Genomic DNA, 20,980 nt, shown 5'->3' on the forward strand with positions numbered 1-20,980 from the left:
TTTCAGTCAGTACAGATTGGTGTCTTATCGCAGTGTCAAACGCGTTGCATGCTGACATAGAAGCTGGCTTATCTCTTGCCGTAGTTAGCTTCTACGGCTAATACCGTAGCATGTCGATGTGTTAGTGTGCTAGAAAAAGAGTTCCTAAGTGTTCGCTCTTACAATAACAATGTCGCTACAGTTTAGTTACAATACAGGTTAAAGAATGTAAATTAGGTATTGGTGACGGTTTTTGAATACACTTTTAAAGTGATTTATTGGTAGAATTGATTGCTCCCATTAGCTGCATTGCTCGCCACCAAGAACGAGCCAATGTGTATATGTTAGAAAACAAATAAAAATCCCTTTTGTCTTCTTGTCCCTCAAAATGATTGTGAACGATAGGCAAAATTTTTTAAAAAAGTGCAGTTCCCCTTTAAGTTCTTGCTTTGACACATACTGTACAAATCCCCAGGGGGCCTCAAGTATTAAGAGTGCGTACACACAAAAACATGGCTTATGTCCTTTTTCACGGCAAAGTTTAAATGTATCAAGAGTGAACCGAATGTGGAAATTTGCGGCAATAGTGGAATCGGGTACATTTAAAGATTAAAGATTAAAGTACCAATGATTGTCACACACACACTAGATGTGGTGAAATTTGTCCTCTGCATTTGACCCATCCCCTTGGGGAGCAGTGGGCAGCAGCGGCGCCGCGCCCGGGAATCATTTTTGGTGATTTAACCCCCAACTCCAACCCTTGATGCTGAGTGCCAAGCAGGGAGGGAACCGGGTCCCATTTTTATAGTCTTTGGTATGACTTATGTGCGCCTCCTCTTAAGCAAGAAGCACTTCCAACTCATTATCGGTAACATTTTTATTTTTTGCCGTCTTGTTCATTATGTTTGTGTTTTCTTATTGTGCACAGTGCCGGATTTCAAGCACAAGGCTAATTTAAATATGATTTTCTTTTATAAATGAAGCATGGACAGAAAGTGGCAAGCCATTTCAACATGTGCGCTCAAATCCACGTTGATTTAGATACAGAAAGAAATGTGCTTGGATTAATGTGTGCACACACTTTAATACATCTGAATTTTTTTTGCTTACACCATTTTTTTAATATGAAATTCTCACGTCTTACTTATACAGGAGGCCACTGGTGAGCATATTAAGTATATAATTATGTGTGGGTTTTTTTCTGTTTAGGAATTCTTATTTTGCGAAAGCTATCCGAGTAACTCAATTTGAATGTGGGCACAATGTTGTATCATAATAAAAATGAATCAAATGTCAAGTTACAGTTTTTACACAAATCCATGCACATTTGTCAAAATATAGTGCTGCACTCATTGTGTGGGTAATTATTAGGGATGTAACGGTATTATAAATACCATAAATACCGCGGTATTTCGGTATCAAAATCAACACAATAATTCGGTGATGACGGGTGAAGGTTTCAAATGAAAACTTGGTCAGTGTAGTTTTTTTCCTGGTACTTTTAAATTTGCCGGTCTGAAAGAAAACTACATTTTCCACAATTCCGTGCGTAGCGCGAGCCTATGGGAGGTCGTAAGGGGAGAGAAAGGATTGTTTTTTTCGGACATTCCTGAAGTTTTTATCAAAATCCATCCATAACCTTTTTGAGTTATGTTGCAAACAGACAGACAAACAAACCCTGGCGAAAAGACAACCTCTTTGGTCTGCGTACTGAAAGGCAAAGCCACCACTTGCGTCTAGAGCGTTTTTAAGACGTCACATAAAGCCGGTCAGAGGTTGTGATGTCTTGACCCACATTTTTTTTCGACAACATTGAATTAACTTGTGGTTTAAATTGATTTGTTATTTATGTTTTAAGTAGGAAATACACCAATGGCAGCAAGGCCAATAGAAAACAGTTTGGTGACACTGCACTGCGGGGAAAACAAGTGAAATGAGAAGCTACTTGATAAACCCATCCATCCATCCATCCATCCATCCATTTTCTATCGCTTGTCCCTTTTGGGGTTGCGGGGGGTGCTGGAGCATATCTCAGCTGCATACCATCACCCAGAAAATATATTTGATGCCAACGAGGCCAAGCAACATGCTTTAGGTAATTACATTATTAAACGTTAAATGTTCAGTTAACTTTTCTGAGAATCAGCATTTTCCAAAGTGATATAAGATGTCCACTACAGAGGACACTGTTTCTCTAGTTAAAAGTGAACATTATTGTTTTACATTATTGTTACACTGGGTGTTTATATTGTCAGTTTAAAGTCACTTATAAACTGTATGTATATATATATATATATATACTTGTTTGTAGTTATACATATGATTCAGCATTATGTTTGTGTTCAATTACAGTAAGTACACAATATGGTATTTTTAAATCTTTTTTTTGGACATATACCACAAAAATACCGTACTGTAGGCCTAATACCATGATAATATCGTATCGTGAGATTTTGATACCATTACATCCCTAGTAATTATCACTACTTTTAATTACATTGCCACACTGGTTATCATGTAATCATCAAATGTGACAAAACATATGGGAATATTGTCATAAATGAGGGGCCACTGGCCATTTAGCATCAGATGGATAGAAGGGATGAATGAATGAATAAATCAGGGAACAATGAGATTTCCAAAGCCGAAGAAGAGGAGGGCATGCTTGTCTGATATATAATACATGTACCTAGTCATTTATTTATTACCACAGAATGAGAGCCTCCTCTTCTTGGATTAAATTGCAATTTGTTGTCGGGAAGCATGTAATGAATACATATCAGATGCACAGCGTCTCTCTATTCTATCACATGTTCCATACCTGTCTGTCTCATTCTGCCCTATTTGATTTTTTTGTGGCTTTTTGTCTCATCCTCATCTTTTCAGCTCATTCCCTCTCGTGTGTTGCATTGGTTTGTCATTTTGATGTGACATATTCTGTTCCTCTGTATAATATATCCATGCATATGTACATGCACATGCATATTTGTCTTCACCCTTGTTCTGACATAGAATATGTGGTATGTCTATTTATTTCGGTACTATTAGTTTCCCCCCTCACTTAAACGTAGATTTGAAAAATGTGTGTGCGTATTGGATGACTTGCCTTATCACAGGTCTATGGGGGGATGTCCTCATTTGTAGACTGTAGTGAAGCAGGCCCGGGGCATTGGAATGGGCTGGTTTGGACCAAGACACATTTAGACTGGTGCTCGTGGCATGAGTGAGTCTCACATTGGACAATCCGTCTGGAGCTGCAGAAAGATTGAAGTGGTGATGTTGTGTGTGCACTGTGGCAAAGCTCCTCTTTCTTTGTATGGGACAAATAATGCAATACCTAATGCCTCTAAATATTTGTTAGAGTACAGCGTAAAGAAAAAAATAAGGGAGAATAGACAATATAATTTTAAAAAATGCCTCAGCCTTGTCTAAGGACTAGCCTTGGGGGCTGTAGAGTCACAGGTTTGAGACCCAAACCAACCATAACCAAAATATGAAAATACGGACTGCTCACTGGAGGTGCTTGTTCCCATCTTGAGCAGTGGCACTAAGGCATAAAACCAACAGTTCCAACTTCTGTCAGCATTTATTCCATGTAAGCATGCAGTTTAATGGACCCGTTAGTAGTACACTGAGGTGTGTGTTAGTTCACGCATATGCCTGCATTCCCCACCAGGTTTCATGTGTCATTCACAGAGAAATTAAGGACAAATTTTATGGACAGAAAAAAGCAAAGATAATACAACATTTGCAATCATCGCTTCAAATGTGTTGTTCATATACATTTTGGCACTGCTTTGGCTTCTTCTCTAGTGATTTCTAGCAGTAGGGGAATAATACAGTGCACTGTTCGGACCCGATAAGTGTTAGCTTCCAAGATAGGCCAAGTCTTTTGCTTTTCTTTATTTTTTTAATGAGATTATTCATCACATATGATTGTCTGGGATTTTACGATTGTTTTCAACATTAGACAAGTTTTCTAGAGCTTTTAGCTGATGTTTGTCTGGTTGTGTAGATGTATGGCATGTCTTCCTTGGCTACGATATACGATGATTAGCAACATAGACAAAGCCCGGGGTCTTTCCGTCTTATATTAAATGTACTGTACTAACTTAGTTTGACACTTGTATGGCGGCAAATAAGCACCGCCACAAAATTTAGCCCATGCCTCACCCTTCCACAGTTTCGACATAGATTTTTGCTCATAAACCGCAATGTCAACATAACCTTGATAAAAACTTGTAAACAGGAAATACATAAACAATTGAATAGTGATGGTGAATTATTAGATCGTGACAAAACCTGCCATCACAGTCATTCTCAAACAAAACACATTCATGGACACCCAGAGATACACAACTCTTGAGTAGTTAGTTACCCTCTTCTACAGTTGATAGAGCAGTGTTAGTGCGTTTCATGACATCTTGAGTCAGTTCGACGACTACCCTCTTGGTGAAAATGAATGGGATGCAGATATTTTTAAGGATGACAAAAGGAGGAGAAAATGAAAGCGCCTGTTGTTTTGACTGTGGAACATAAGAGAAACTCCTTGGTGTGGAGAAGTGACTCTTCAATCAAACACCCTGGTCCTGTTCTACAACTACTACACTGATTGCAAAAGTCGTTTTATCATCATCATTGTCAAGAATGGCTATTTCACACACATGTGGACACACACAAACACACAAGCGTGCACGCGCACACACAAACACCCTAGTGGTTAGCCTGTGTCATTCTCGTGCTGTGTTAGCAGGTACAATATCAGAGGTGTCACTAATCGTTTTAAACTATGCACTTTTATGTTCACTTCCCTGGGCCTGCTCTCCTCCTCCTCTTCTCTCGTGTCTCCTGCTCGGCTATCACCCCTCTGTTCTTTCATGGAACAAGGACGCATCAAGACAGTTTGCCTTAAAGATGTCTAAAGAGATGCCAGAGGCGCAGAGGTAGAAAGCAGGTTGGAAAGGGAGGAAACGTCTGCTATTTAAAATTTATACTTTCTCATGTCTTTGTTTTGAACTTGAACAGTGGGAACTTTCCCCGAGTGTGTCTTTTGTTGTTTGAGAAATGGGCGCGGTACATATTCAACTCTTTGGTTAACATTACCTAAAGTGCTGAGGTGTGTTTATACAGCATGTGCGTTGAATCCTTGGCCTCTACTCTGCACTGATCAGCTCTTATTATGGAAGTACAGTAGCAAGTAAGTCTATAGTTTACTCACTTACACAGAATGGCTCCGACAACCAAGTTCGTGTTTAAACTACCACGTTAAGTTATTAGGCTTTTGTGTGTTTTTGGATTACTGCTTCTGTTGCTTTTTGCAAATCAAATGCCTGCTAGTGTAGAAAATGCGAGTCACAATTTGGGATATTGAATTAGCTACAAGGGCAAAACGTTCAATATTAGGCACCCAAACTGCAACATGTAACAATATTTACATGCACAAAAACAGTGATGCAATGTTCCACATACATCCGCAAATATGGTGGACATGCTGCTCTGAAAATGCAATACAGTGAAAATGGAATATCACAACATTTTTACAATTTGGATGGTTTTGGAAATCATATGACTAAAAAGTGAAACAGAATCTTGGAAGATTATTTTTGTGGTAAGTTTTTTTTTTAACCATAAAGTGGTTAATACAACATTGGTTTATAAAAATAATTTCACAATTATTTCAAATACTGGCAGCACAGTGATCCAGTGGTTAGCGTTCACAATGAGAAGGTCCTGGGTTCTATTCCCGTGCTTGGGGTCTTTCTGTGTGAAGTTTTCATGTTCCCCCACTGTCGGAGTGGGTTCTCTCCAGGTACTTTGGCTTTCTCCCACCTCTAAAAACATGCACCTGTGATAGGCTAATTGGAGACACTAATGTGTAAATATGTTTTCAAACAAAGGGTCTATAAAATGTGTTTTGTGTTAATGTTAGTGGGTATCTGGAACTGATTTATTAGAATTACAAACAATGTATTCTGTTTCCTACAATTTGGTCTTCGTCAGACTTTTTGGAATCAATTACTAACAAAAATCAAGGTACCACTGCAGCTTTTCATGTAACTTCATTTAATGCAGTTTAGTGCATACTGCATGTACTGTATGTCTGTAATTTTTTTTTAACGATTGAGCTTAAATGTTGTGGGAGGTTTGTGCATTTTCAGGTACCTGCTGTAGACGTAGTGAGATTAAGCGGCATGCTCTCCACACAGCCCTTTGTGTTGCAACCTCTGACCCAGACACTGTAGTTAGAATACGGCTGCAAGTCCGTCAAAGTCAACCACCTGCTAGCTTCCGTGCCGTCATCCAGCACAACATTGCCACCTGAGGGAAAAAAGTCAAGATTGAGCGAAATTATTGTCATGTTACATTTTTTTATCATTGTTATCAATGTGATGGCCAAAATTCAATTAATAAAACACACATGCGAAATGGGGAAATGGAGAATGGAGAGCGAGTCGAAGAAAGAGGACTACTAACTGGGAATGATCAAGAGAGGTTTCGATATTGAGGTTATGCAAGGATAGTCAAAGAAAAGAGAAAATCCCACAATGCAAGCCTCTCTAATATATTTAGATGGACAGATGCACACAAACACATATCAGGCCTGTGTGAATTGATGAAGGCGCTGTGTATCAAAGCCACACTGGCTTATGGGGAACTAGAGCGAGACACCATCTTTCTTTCTAGTGCACCTCTACTATTCCTTCCTCCACTCCTTCTTGTGTGAGGATCACATCAAACAACCTGTATGTGTGTGTGTGTGTGTGTGTGTGTGTGTGTGTGTGTGTGTGTGTGTGTGTGTGTGTGTGTGTGTGTGTGAGACTTGATGAATATGTACAAGTTAAAGGACCACTGTGCAAGTTTATGTTCAGCCATTCTGTTCTCGTTTTGTTCAATTTTCTTCTTTCCCCCCTTTTTCCTCTATTTCCAGTGATCCTTTTTGTGTTTGTGTTGGCTGGCTTTCACTGTTGTGTTGTTTGGTATTGTTGTCTTGCAATATTTTCCATAACATCTATGAAAGCATGAGCCTCTCAACTTGTTTTACTGCATCTTGACTTTGTTCTCCATTCAGTTTCCACACTTTGCTTTGGGCTCCTTATATTCTCTTCTAGGTACACAGGTGAAATCATGTCTTTAGTTCTCTCAACCACCTGAACAATTTGATTTATTTTGTTAGACATTTCTGTGTTGGCCTGACTTTCACACAAAGTTACATTGTTTGTGTTTAGTGTTGAAGATGAGTTTGTCGGGCAGGCGTGAAAAGGCGTTTTAGTCTTACTTGGACAATACACAAGCTTCCAGCCAGGTGGCAGCAGTGCTCAAACTAATCAACAGGCTTCCGTTTTTTAAATGATACACATTGAGGTAATGAACTTAACTTGGTAATAGTTTTAAGTTGTTACATTTGTTATATTAGCTTATTTTGTAATTTTATAATAACCCAACCCATTAGGGGTGCCACAGTCATGTGAAAAAATAAAGACACCTCGTAGTGGACATATTACAGTAAAAGTACTTACTGACAAAGTTGTACATTGAGTATTAAAGGCCTACTGAAACCCACTACTACCGACCACGCAGTCTGATAGTTTATATATCAATGATGAAATCTTAACATTATAACACATGCCAATACGGCCGGGTTAACTTATAAAGTGACATTTTAAATTTGGCGCTAAACTTCCGGTTCGAAACGCCTCTGAGGATGACGTATGCGCGTGACGTAGCCCGGGGAACACGGGTATGCCTTCCACATTGAAGCCAATACGAAAAAGCTCTGTTTTCATTTCATAATTCCACAGTATTCTGGACATCTGTGTTCGTGAATCTGTTGCAATTATGTTCATTGCATTATGGAGAAAGAAGCTGAGCAAGCAAAGAAGAAAGTTGTCGGTGCGAAACGGACGTATTTTTCGAACGAAGTCAGCAACAACAGTACACAGCCGGCGCGTCTTTGTTTACATTCCCGAAAGATGCAGTCAAGATGGAAGAACTCGGATAACAGAGACTCTAACCAGGAGGACTTTTGACTTCGATACACAGACGCCTGTAGAGAACTGGGACAACACAGACTCTTACCAGGATTACTTTGATTTGGATGACAAAGACGCAGACGTGCTACCGTGAGTATGCAGCTTTGGCTTCTAAACATTTGATCGCTTGACCGTATGTGCGCAACTTTTTTTTTGCGTATGTACGTAACTTTTTTAAAATATATAAGCTTTATGAACCTTGGGTTATGTGAACGGTCTTTTGGGCTGAGTGATTGTGTGTGTTGATCAGGTGTTTGAATTGTATTGGCGTGTTCTATGGAGCTAGGAGCTAGCATAGGAGCTAGGAGTTAGCATAACAAAGACGTAGGTGTTTTTATGCAGGATTAATTTGTGTCATATTAAATATAAGCCTGGTTGTGTTGTGGCTAATAGAGTAAATATATGTCTTGTGTTTATTTACTGTTTTAGTCATTCCCAGCTGAATACCAGGTACCGTGAGTATGCAGCCTTGGCTGCTAAACATTTGATAGCTTGACCGTATGTGCGTGTCACGTACGTAACTTTTTAAAAATATATAAGCTTTATGAACATTGGGTTAGGTGAACTGTCTTTTGGGCTGAGTGATTGTGTGTGTTGATCAGGTGTTTGAATTGTATTGGCGTGTTCTATGGAGCTAGGAGCTAGCAGAGGAGCTAGGAGCTAGGAGCTAGCATAACAAACACGTAGGTGTTTTTATGCAGGATTAATTTGTGGCATATTAAATATAAGCCTGGTTGTGTTGTGGCTAATAGAGTATATATATGTCTTGTGTTTATTTACTGTTGTAGTCATTCCCAGCTGAATATCAGGTACCGTGAGTATGCAGCCTTGGCTGCTAAACATTTGATAGCTTGACCGTATGTGCGCGTCACGTACGTAACTTTTTAAAAATATATAAGCTTTATGAACCTTGGGTTAGGTGAACGGTCTTTTGGGCTGAGTGATTGTGTGTGTTGATCAGGTGTTTGAATTGTATTGGCGCGTTCTATGGAGCTAGGAGCTAGCAGAGGAGCTAGGAGCTAGCATAACAAACACGTAGGTGTTTTTATGCAGGATTCATTTGTGGCATATTAAATATAAGCCTGGTTGTGTTGTGGCTAATAGAGTATATATATGTCTTGTGTTTATTTACTGTTGTAGTCATTCCCAGCTGAATATCAGGTCACCCCCGGCTCTCACAGCATCTTCCCTATCTGAATAGCTTCAACTCCCCACTAGTCCTTCACTTGCACTTTACTCATCCACAAATCTTTCATCCTCGCTCAAATTAATGGGGAAATTGTCGCTTTCTCGGTCCGAATCTCTCTCACTTCATGCGGCCATCATTGTAAACAATAGGGAACTTTGCGTATATGTTCAATTGACTACGTCACGCTACTTCCGGTAGGGGCAAGCCTTTTTTTATCAGATACCAAAAGTTGCGATCTTTATCGTCGTTGTTCTATACTAAATCCTTTCAGCAAAAATATGGCAATATCGCGAAATGATCAAGTATGACACATAGAATAGATCTGCTATCCCCGTTTGAATTAAAAAAATTAATTTCAGTAGGCCTTTAAACTTTGGACTAATTGATGAGTTACCTTGACGGTGATAGTACAATGTGTAGCTCATGTTCCCATTGGGTCGAGGTGGAGCAGTCCAGTGGGCTTTTAGTGATCTAGAGCTCTGGTTGGTCAATTCTAGCAGAATTGGGCCTTCTGGTGCCATCTCTAATGTGCGCACTTCCACCTGATTTGAAAAATTGCAAAACAAAAACACAGGATTTATTAACATGCATGAATATACAACACTGATGCATTTCTTTTTACAAGGGTTTCACAGTTGTCTTCAAATCACTATCATTAGGTTAGTTTTCTGTTTGCAGTATTGTGCAGAAACTAAATGTACTTAATGAAGTGTCTTTCCATAAACTGCATATGAGGCATTATATTAGGTAGATCCAGCATTTTTCCCACTTTGCTAACATTACCACATAATTTTTAGGTAATTTTCCTATAACTTGTCAGTGATTCCTTTATCATTTCTAATGCCAATATTCAGAAGGGATTTTGGAACCTATGAAGTTTTGGCAATAATCCAAATAAAGCAATAAAATAAAGTACATGCTGGTGCATAGGTCTCTCACCGGACGCTCACAAACTACCAGTAGCCCCACCCGTCTTTCCGAGTAGCTTGCCAGAAAGACACAGAAATTCGCTCTCCCAAATATAAACGACCAGCGTTTAGTGGCATTCCTTGTGAGCTCCTCGCACAACGAAAGAGCAGTCAGGGCACAGTGAGGGTGAACTATAACTAACTAACTAACTAACTAACTAATTAACTAACTAACTGACTAACTAACTATAGCTCTGCAGGCAAATATCCAACAACCTACGCAAAACCAACTTCAGTGAGGTTGCTCTTCAAGTTAAATGCTGTACATTATTGGCCTTGTGGTTAGAATGTCCGCCCTGAGATCGGTAGGTCGTGAGTTCAAACCCCGGCCGAGTCATACCAAAGACTATAAAAATGTGACCCATTACCTCCCTGCTTGGCACTCAGCATCAAAGGTTAGAATTGGGGGTTGAATCACAAAAATGATTCCCGGGCGCGGCCACCGCTGCTGCTCACTGCTCCCCTCATCTACCAGGGGGTGAGGGAGATGGGTCAAATGCAGAAGATAATCTCACCACACCCAGTGTGTGTGTGACAATCAATCAAAGAAAATTTTTGAAATCAAGACGACATTTTCTGCAATTGGGTGCATTTCTACAAAAAAGTTTATTTTTAGGTTTATCCTCACACCAAACTCTTTTGTCTGTCTTTTTGACATTTACATGTCCCATGTAATGTACCAGAGAATGTTTAGTTTTTTGTAAATAGATAATTTACTAACATTATTATCATTAAAAATGTAATGTTAAATTCTTTAACATGCATGCAAAAAACGTAAGGAAAATGTATCCCATTTGGCAACTATCCTGTAGCCACGTCGTTTTGAGTAATATACTTCCGGTATTGTGACTTCTGTTTACAATCCGTCACGTCAAAATATAACTTTCGCTGGCTACTAATAAATACTCTAAAATTAAAAAAAATAAAATGGTAAATGTTTATACTTGTATAGCACTTTTCTACCTTTTTTAAGGAACTCAAAGCGCTTTGACACTATTTCCACATTCACACACACATTCACACACTGATGGCGGGAGCTGCCATGCAAGGCGCTAACCATGACCCATCAGGAGCAAGGGTGAAGTGTCTTGCTCAAGGACACAACGGATGTGACTAGGATGGTAGAAGGTGGGGATTGAACCAGGAACCCTCAGGTTGCTGGCACGGCCACTCTCCCAACTTTGCCACGCCGTCCCCCACTACACCTGGTTCGGAACTAACAGTGTTTGGAATGTAATCATCCAAATATGATTAGCAGCAAAGTGGACAGCCGTCAACGTTGTGGCTCGGAGAGCCATACTTGCCAACCTTGAGACCTCCAAATTTGGGGGGAGGGATGTTTGAGGTGGGCGGGGGGGGGGGGGGGGTTGAGGTGAGCGGGGGCGGGGCCTAGATTAAGGGGGGGAGGAGTATATTTATAGCTAGAATTCACTGAAATTCAAGTATTTCTTTTACAAACCCCGTTTCCATATGAGTTGGGAAATTGTGTTAGATGTAAATATAAACGGAATACAATGATTTGCAAATCCTTTTCAACCCATATTCAATTGAATGCACTACAAAGACAAGATATTTGATGTTCAAACTCATAAACTTTATTTTTTTTTTGCAAATAATAATTTACTTAGAATTTCATGGCTGCAACACGTGCCAAAGTAGTTGGGAAAGGGAATGTTTACCACTGTGTTACATGGCCTTTCCTTTTAACAACACTCAGTAAACGTTTGGGAACTGAGGAAACACATTTTTTAAGCTTTTCAGGTGGAATTCTTTCCCATTCTTGCTTGATGTACAGCTTAAGTTGTTCAACAGTCCGGGGGTCTTTGTTGTGGTATTTTAGTCTTCATAATGCGCCACACATTTTCAGAGGGAGACAGGTCTGGACTACAGGCAGACCAGTCTAGTACCCGCACTCTTTTACTATGAAGCCACGTTGATGTAACACGTGGCTTGGCATTGTCTTGCTGAAATAAGCAGGGGCGTCCATGGTAACGTTGCTTGGATGGAAACATATGTTGCTCCAAAACCTGTATGTACCTTTCAGCATTAATGGCGCCTTCACAGATGTGTAAGTTTTTTACCCATGTCTTGGGCACTAATACACCCCCATACCATCACAGATGCTGGCTTTTCAACTTTGCGCCTATAACAATCCGGATGGTTCTTTTCCTCTTTGGTCCGGAGGACACAACGTCCACAGTTTCCAAAAACAAATTGAAATGTGGACTCGTCAGACCACAGAACACTTTTTCACTTTGTATCAGTCTATCTTAGATGAGCTCAGGCCCAGCGAAGCCGACGGCGTTTCTGGGTGTTGTTGATAAACGGTTTTTGCCTTTCATAGGAGAGTTTTAACTTGCATTTACAGATGTAGCGACCAACTGTTGTTACTGACAGTGGGTTTCTGAAGTGTTCCTGAGCCCATGTGGTGATATCCTTTACACACTGATGTCGCTTGTTGATGCGGTACAGCCTGAGGGATCGAAGGTCACAGGCTTAGCTGCTTACGTGCAGTGATTTCTCCAGATTCTCTGAACCCTTTCATGATATTACGGACCGTAGATGGTGAAATCCCTAAATTCCTTGCAATAGCTGGTTGAGAAAGTTTTTTCTTAAACTGTTCAACAATTTGCTCACGCATTTGTTGACAAAGTGGTGACCCTCGCCCCATCCTTGTTTGTGAATGACTGAGCATTTCAAGGAATCTACTTTTATACCCAATCATGGCACCCACCTGTTCCCAATTTGCCTGTTCACCTGTGGGATGTTCCAAATAAGTGTTTGATGAGCATTCCTCAACTTTATCAGTATTTATTGCCACCTTTCCCAACTTCTTTGTCACGTGTTGCTGGCATCACATTTTAAAGTTAATGATTATTTGCACAAAAAAAATGTTTATCAGTTTCAACATCAAATATGTTGTCTTTGTAGCATATTCAACTGAATATGGGTTGAAAATTATTTGCAAATCATTGTTATAGGCTCCAGCGCCCCCCGTGACCCCGAAGGGATTAAGCGGTAGAAAATGGATGGATGGATGGATGTATTTCGTTTATATTTACGTCTAACACAATTTCCCAACTCATATGGAAACGGGGTTTGTATATATATATATATATATATATATATATATATATATATATATATATATATATATATATATATATACAGTGGGGCAAAAAAGTATTTAGTCAGCCGCCCATTGATTAAAATAAATGTCCATATTCAATATGGTGTCCGTATTGGAAAAAATCCCCAAAATACGGCCTGTCGTCAGAGGCGTCGTTGAGCAAGGAGTGACATTTCCTACCAAATGTCACCGCCATCACGCCGACCCTCGTTATTGAGCTGAGAGAATCGATCACCTTTACGACACTCGGTAGTACGAGCATGCGAACACTCACATGCCCACACAAACACGCACGCACACATGCAAGCAAGCACTGTATAATAAATAGAGCAAGAACAATCTACTGTGCAGTACATTGCTACAGTTTCTTGGTCAGTTTAAGTCATAATGTAGATCATTTTACATGCCCCAGACACTTCATTACACAATCGAATGAGACCCAACAGGATCTGTCACAAAACCTAATAATGCTTAGTTTTGAAGGACACTGTCACAGCATTATTGTTATTGATACCAATATTACTGTACAGTATGATGAAGTTTAATTCTGCACCCCCGCTACCACAATAATAAACATATGGATGATAGCTCTTGTCACAAAACACCTTCGTCCTAACCACATGTATGAATACATATAAGTGAATGGTTGTACACCAGATCACATCACACTGACCATTGGTCCCTTGCCACAGCCACGTGCTGTGCAGGCCTGCAGCCTGAATACATGTCTGCTCCACGGTGAAAGCTCCTTTACCATCAAGAAACTCTGAGAGGAACTGGAGTTTGATATGAGAACACCATCCATCCAAAGGCCGTAGCTGGTTATGATGCCTGCAAAAGATATGACACACATGATTTTTGGAAAGTAGTAAATAAAAAAATCTCTCGGTGGTTGCATTTTGGTATTTATACAGACAAAGGTATGAGGACACTTGGCCATAACCACATTTAACAAGATATTGGATCTTTTTTGTACAGTACCCAGAGGTCCTGGGAAAGGTCCCGTTTACACAACATCTCTTTCTACGCACTCCAAAGGTATTTGATATCTAATCAAACCTTTGTGGACTATAGAAGAGAAAAGGACCTTCCCGGATCACTTACTTGCTGCCAGAGCGGAGATCAACCTCCACAAGCCCAGAAAGTGTGCACATGCAGAAAACGCCAAGAAGGGTGCAACCCAACCTTTACCACAACCATGCTGTAAGTGCTAATAAGACACTATTTTGTGGTTTTGTAACACATTGCTTTCTTGATAAAATAGTAAATCAGTGGTGGCATAAAGTAACGAGAAAAAGATGAAAATTGATTCTAATAACGATTAAAAACAAAGATGTGTCTTTGAATACTCTATATGTTTAAAATTTAGACTTTGTATTAGCCTTATAACATTACAATAACATGATATTAGCAAACTGTCCCTCTTCTTCTTGTCTTTCGTAGTTTTTAACCAAAAATGTTTAATCTTAATTGAAAATCTAAAAAAATTATGAATTTTAATTTCGGCCATAATTGTGGAGCCCAAGAAAGAAAAATGTCATGCATGAACACATTCCTTTGCCTTCGCTGCCAAACCTGTGTGCTTGATATGTGAAAACATTAAATGACATTTTCAAAACAAGCACCATCTTTTTCTGAAAATTAATTTTTTAAAAAAAAGTAAACCTATACATGTGTAACATTGATCATCCCGCGTAGTCCAGTCCTGCACACGTTAGGCTTGAGCCAGCTGCCGTATATTCCTAGTGGTTGAGAATCAACTCGAGCAGCGCTAGCCATTGAGCTAAAATATATGAGCTGTCAATTTTTTGTGCAGCTCATCACTTCATTTTCAAAAGGGGAAATTTGTGGTAATTCCGGGTAATCAGGACATTTTCGAAACCAGGAAACATGCTGGCTTGAATGTCCAGGGTGAGTGGAGTGTGTGGATGTTGTAACGGTTCAAATCGGATGAGAAATGTGGGATATGCAGTAGATTGTACACCGAACAAAAATATTAACGCAACAATTTTGTTTTTGCTCTTATTTGAATTAGTTAAACTCAAAGATCTAAAACTTTTACTCTACACACAAGACGTATTCCTCTCAAATATTGTTCACAAATCTGTCTAAATCTGGGTTAGTGAGCAGTTCTTCTTTGCCAAGATAATCAATCCCACCTCACAGAAGTGGCATGATTATTGCACATGTGTGACTGAGGCTGCCCACAATAAAAAGCCACTCTGAAATGTGCAGTTTTATCACACAGCACAATGCCACAAATGTTGCAAATTTTGAGGGAGCGTGCAGTTGGCATGCTGATTGCAGGAATTTCCACCAGAGCTGTTGCTTGGGAATTGAATGTTTAATTTCTCTACCATAAGCAGTCTCCAAAGGCGTTTCAGTGAATTTAGCAGTACATCCAACTGGCCTCACAACTGCAAAACATGAGTAACCACACCAGCCCAGGACCTCCACATCCAGCATTGGCAAGTTTCACTGCAATAAGGCGCTTTTGGTAGCCATCCACAAGCTTCTGGTTGAATTTTTGACCACTCCTTTTGACAAAATTGGTGCATTTCAGCCAAATGTGTTGGTTTTCTGACATGGTCTTGTTTCTTCAGCATTGTCCACACGTTTAAGTCAGGACTTTGGGAAGGCCATTCTAAAACCTTAATTCTAGCCTGATTTAGCCATTCCTTTACCACTTTTGACATGTGTTTGGGGTCATTGTCCTGTTGGAACACCCAACCGCGCCCAAGACCCAACTCCGGGCTGATGATTTTAGGGTGTCCTGAAGAATTTTGAGGTAATCCTCCTTTTTCATTGTCCCATTTAAAGCACCAGTTCCATTGGCAGCAAACCAGGCCCAGAGCATAATACTGCCACCACCATGCTTGACGGTAGGAGTTCCTGGGATTAAAGGCCTCACCTTTTCTCATCCAAACATATTGCTGTGTATTGTGGCCAAAAAGCTACATTTTTGTTTCATCTGACCACAGAACTTTCCTCCAGAAGGTCTTATCTTTGTCCATGTGATGTCAAATGAAACAAAAATGTAGCTGTTTGGCCACAATACCCGGCAATATGTTTGAAGAAGAAAAGGCGAGGACCTTTAATCCCAGGAACACCATTCCCACCGTCAAGCATGGTGGTGGTAGTATTATGCTCTGGGCCTGTTTTGCTGCCAATAGAACTTGTGCTTTAAATGGGACAATAAAAAAGAAGGATTAACTCCAAATTCTTCAGAACAACCTAAAATCATCAGCCCGGAGGTTGGGTCTTGGGCGCGGTTGGGTGTTCCAACAGGACAATGACCCCAAACACGTCAAAAGTGGTAAAGGAAAGGCTAAATTAGGCTAGAATTAAGGTTTTGGAATGGCCTTCCCAAAGTCCTGACAGCAGTGTGTCAAGAGGAGTGGTCAAAAATTCAACCAGAAGCTTGCCAGAAGCTTGTGGATGGCTACCAAAAGCGCCTTATTGCAGTGAAACTTGCCATTTATATATATATATATATATATATATATATATATATATATATATATATATATATATATATATATATATATATATATATATATATATATATATATATATATATATATATACTACCGTTCAAAAGTTTGGGGTCACATTGAAATGTCCTTATTTTTGAAGGAAAAGCACTGTACTTTTCAATGAAGATAACTTTAAACTAGTCTTAACTTTAAAGAAATACACTCTGTACATTGCTAATGTGGTAAATGACTATTCTAGCTGCAAATGTCTGGTTTTTGGTGCAATATCTACATAGGTGTATAGAGGCCCATTTCCAGCAACTATCACTCCAGTGTTCTAATGGTACAATGTGTTTGCTCATTGGCTCAGAAGGCTAATTGATGATTAGAAAACCCTTGTGCAATCATGTTCACACATCTGAAAACAGTTTAGCTCGTTACAGAAGCTACACAACTGACCTTCCTTTGAGCAGATTGAGTTTCTAGAGCATCACATTTGTGGGGTCAATTAAACGCTCAAAATGGCCAGAAAAAGAGAACTTTCATCTGAAACTCGACAGTCTATTCTTGTTCTTAGAAATGAAGGCTATTCCACAAAATTGTTTGGGTGACCCCAAACTTTTGAACGGTAGTGTATGTGCATGTATATGTATATATATGTGTAAATATATGTGTGTGTATATATATATGTGTATGTATATTTATGTGTACATACTGTAAATATATGTGTACATATATGTGTATATATAAATATATATGTATATATATATATATATATGTGTATGTATATGTATATATATATGTGTATATATATATTTGTGTATATATAAATGTGTATATATATATATATATATATATATATGTGTATATATATATGTATGTATATATATATGTGTATATATATATATATATATATATACACAGTATATGTGTGTATATATACGTTTGTGTATATATATATACATATATATATATACAGTATATATATATATATCTATATGTGTGTATATAAATATGTGTATATATATATATATGTGTATATATATGTATGTATATATATATATATATATATATATATATATATGTGTGTGTATATATATGTGTGTATATATACGTTTGTGTATATACATATATATACAGTATATTTATATATATATACAGTATACATATATATACAGTATATTTATATATATATACAGTATATTTTTATATATATATATATATATATATATATATATATATATATATATATATATATATATATACATACATATATATACATACATATATATACAGTATATATATATATATATATATATATATATATATGTGTGTGTGTGTGTCTCTGTCTCTGTCCTGCTACAGTCAATGCTTGCAGTGTGCTGAACTCCACTCGTTGAGTAAGCTCTGTGAAGACACAGCCCGAAGCCTTTGGATTGACATGTAAATGAAAAGTGAAATTGGGCCTTCAGACCGGTGTGTGTTTAGTGGGATTCAGTGATGAAGACATCACTAAAGTTACCCAGAGCATTACAGTGATAAAAACCTTCAGATGAAACACACAAAAATGTGTGCGCGCGCACCCACACACCCACAAGTACTCTGCATATAAACAGATACATACAAGATACAAAGCCATGAATACACACACACGCCGGCCCAATAATTACCCCCACCTAATAAAAAAAGTTGTCAAATGTACTTTTCCTTAATAAAAATGCATACTGCGGGGCTCAAAAGATCAGTGCTAAGAACTAAGAGTCTATTCTGCTTTAATCATGGGTGGGTTTTATTATTGCTCCAATACAGATACACACACCTATCAGGGAAATGAAGACACAAAAACCCTGTGGACACCAGTTACATCAGGGGAGCTCTTAATGTGGCCAATCACATGCATGTGAGAGTGTGTGTGTGTGTTTGCGTGTGTGGACGTGTGTGTGTGTGTGTGTGTGCGTGCATGAATAAGCCCATATCAGTATAGGCTGTAATAAAGACAGGTTGGGAAATGAAGCAGCGAATGCATAACAGGCTTATTTCCCCTCTTTGTCTGCGTGTTGCCCCGACCTAATCCCCGAGAGGATTATCCCCCACAAATCCCTGCGGAATTGGGGAGAAGGGGGTGGGGGGGGAGAGACTGGACGAGGGAGAGAAAATAACACAAAATCTCATTCCTCTGTAACCCATCACCATTGTCATTTTTGGACAAAAAAGTGAAGAAAAGGGCACAGTGCTCCTCAGCCTTTTTTAAGCAAACAAAAAAAAGAAAGCTTATTAAGCAAGAGGCAATCAGGTAATCATGATTAAGAGTATCCCTTGTTATACATTTCTGTCATCGGATGGGGGAAAGCTTTAAGTAATTTACCCTGGCTAATATGCGCACATATCACAGGGTTTATGGAGCGAAATGCACTCATGTGGCATTAAGCGTAAAACACACACGATTCACACTGCGCACACATGCATTATGGAATTACACATTCTTTAACGAGCATGACAATAACATTGGATAATATGTGGCGGTGCGTTTGTATGTTGGAGGTTGTGAAATGGGCTGGCAAATCCTCACTCAATTCATTTTCTTATCAGACTGTAGTCACTTCCTCATTAACATGTCAGCGTATTGTGCACCAAGTGGTCTTTGTTAATACAACTATGTGTTATGCATACATTTTAGGGGTAGAGTTAGCATGCAGTGCGCACTGTTACATAACGAGAATGGCACTGAAATTGGAACGGACCCCCAACAACGTTGAACAATCTTCCTCAAAACCAAAATTTGCACCTTTGTAGCATGATTTTCCCGTGAAAACCATATACCTCCACATTGTGTGGGAAGTGTCTTTTTATCCTAAACATTAAGGAATATTAATTTAGTTTTTTTGTTTTTACTTAATAAAACACTTTCATCGGACATACAGATATAACACCTACATGCAGTATTCCTCAACTTGGTCATCAAGATTCTTGTATTATTCACCGAGGAATTTGGCACAAGAGTTAGTGCGTGTGCCTCACAATAAGAAGGTCATGGGTTCGATGCCCGGGCTCGGGGTCTTTCGTTGTGGAGTTTGCATGTTCTACCCGTGACTGTGCGGGTTCCCTCCGGGCACTCCGGCTTCCTCCCACTTTCAAAGACATGCACCTGCGGATCGGTTGATTGACAACACTAAATTGGCCCTAGTGTGTGAGTGTGAGCGTGAATGTTGTCTATCTGTGTTGGCCCTGCGACGAGCAGGCAACTTGTCCAGGGTGTACCCCGCCTTCCACCCGAATGCAGCTGGGATAATGTCCAGCACACCCTGCCACCCCGAGAGGGATACGCGGTAGAAAATGGATGCATGATTAAATATGCTCATCTTGGAAGATATTATCTGAATCCACAACACAAATGTTCAGGATTCTTGGTTGGCTCAGTCTCCAATGCTCCAAAAGTTCCATTGAAGTAATTTAGGTTGTTTATTGCATAATTTGGCAAACAAAACACAAATGGAGGTGGAATTAAATTATGGAATGGATTAAGCAAAGAAGTCAAGTAAAGTGCTTGACTAAAGGAAAAAAAAGTTGACTTTCTTTATATGCTTAATTGTATCCATGATTAAACAATATCCAACTGTATTTACACTGTGAAAATACCGTCTAAACATCACAAAATGCCACAAATTCAGTCGGCCATTTTAAATATTTCGCTTCGAACATCTTCAACAATTTCCGTAAATTCAGGGTCGGATGATGTCACTGGAGGAATGCTTTTGCACTCTGACCATATTGTCAGATCAGCCATACTGTAATTATGCAAAAATTGGAAAGAGATATGCTGTTTATCATTCACAATCCTTATGTAAGGCAAGAACGCATATGCTTGGCTTTTTTTATGAATTCGAAAATCGTAAATAAATAGCTAACAGGTAAGGCTAACAGATCGAGGGTCCTCTATTGCGCCCATAAAACACTTTAAAAAAACATCCAGACACCGGCAACAATATATCATTTACATGTCGTGGCATAAAAAATTTGCCAAATATGAGTGATACTGTTATTGTAAGCGCTTACGCAGACGACCTATTTTAGCGATGCATTGATAGCAGGGAGCTAATGCTTGCTTACGCTGCTGTTGTTGACACACTGTAAACCAGCGGCTGCTTCTGCTTCGTCTCAAACTTGCTAAAAGTTCATTCTAGATTATAATTCATGCATCTTCTATCATC

At 39.1% G+C, this 20,980-nt stretch overlaps 1 protein-coding gene across 7 annotated transcripts in view; it reads right to left on the reverse strand.

The window, feature by feature from the left end:
- ush2a (Usher syndrome 2A (autosomal recessive, mild)) overlaps nucleotides 1-20,980 on the reverse strand; it is a 395,330-nt gene that overhangs the window by 199,313 nt on the left and 175,037 nt on the right. For all 7 annotated transcript variants that reach the window (XR_009821723.1, XM_062025662.1, XM_062025687.1 and 4 more), the window contains exons 45-48: nucleotides 13,970-14,127; nucleotides 9,593-9,740; nucleotides 6,142-6,297; nucleotides 3,086-3,233 (exon numbers count right to left, since the gene is read on the reverse strand). Coding sequence is in view for 6 of the 7 variants with exons in the window: in XM_062025662.1 (XP_061881646.1) it covers nucleotides 3,086-3,233; nucleotides 6,142-6,297; nucleotides 9,593-9,740; nucleotides 13,970-14,127 (610 nt within the window). In the remaining variant the exon portion in view is untranslated. The remainder of the gene's footprint in view (nucleotides 1-3,085; nucleotides 3,234-6,141; nucleotides 6,298-9,592; nucleotides 9,741-13,969; nucleotides 14,128-20,980) is intronic.

Source organism: Entelurus aequoreus, linkage group LG02 (genome assembly GCF_033978785.1).
Source record: "Entelurus aequoreus isolate RoL-2023_Sb linkage group LG02, RoL_Eaeq_v1.1, whole genome shotgun sequence".
Lineage (NCBI taxonomy): Eukaryota > Metazoa > Chordata > Actinopteri > Syngnathiformes > Syngnathidae > Entelurus > Entelurus aequoreus.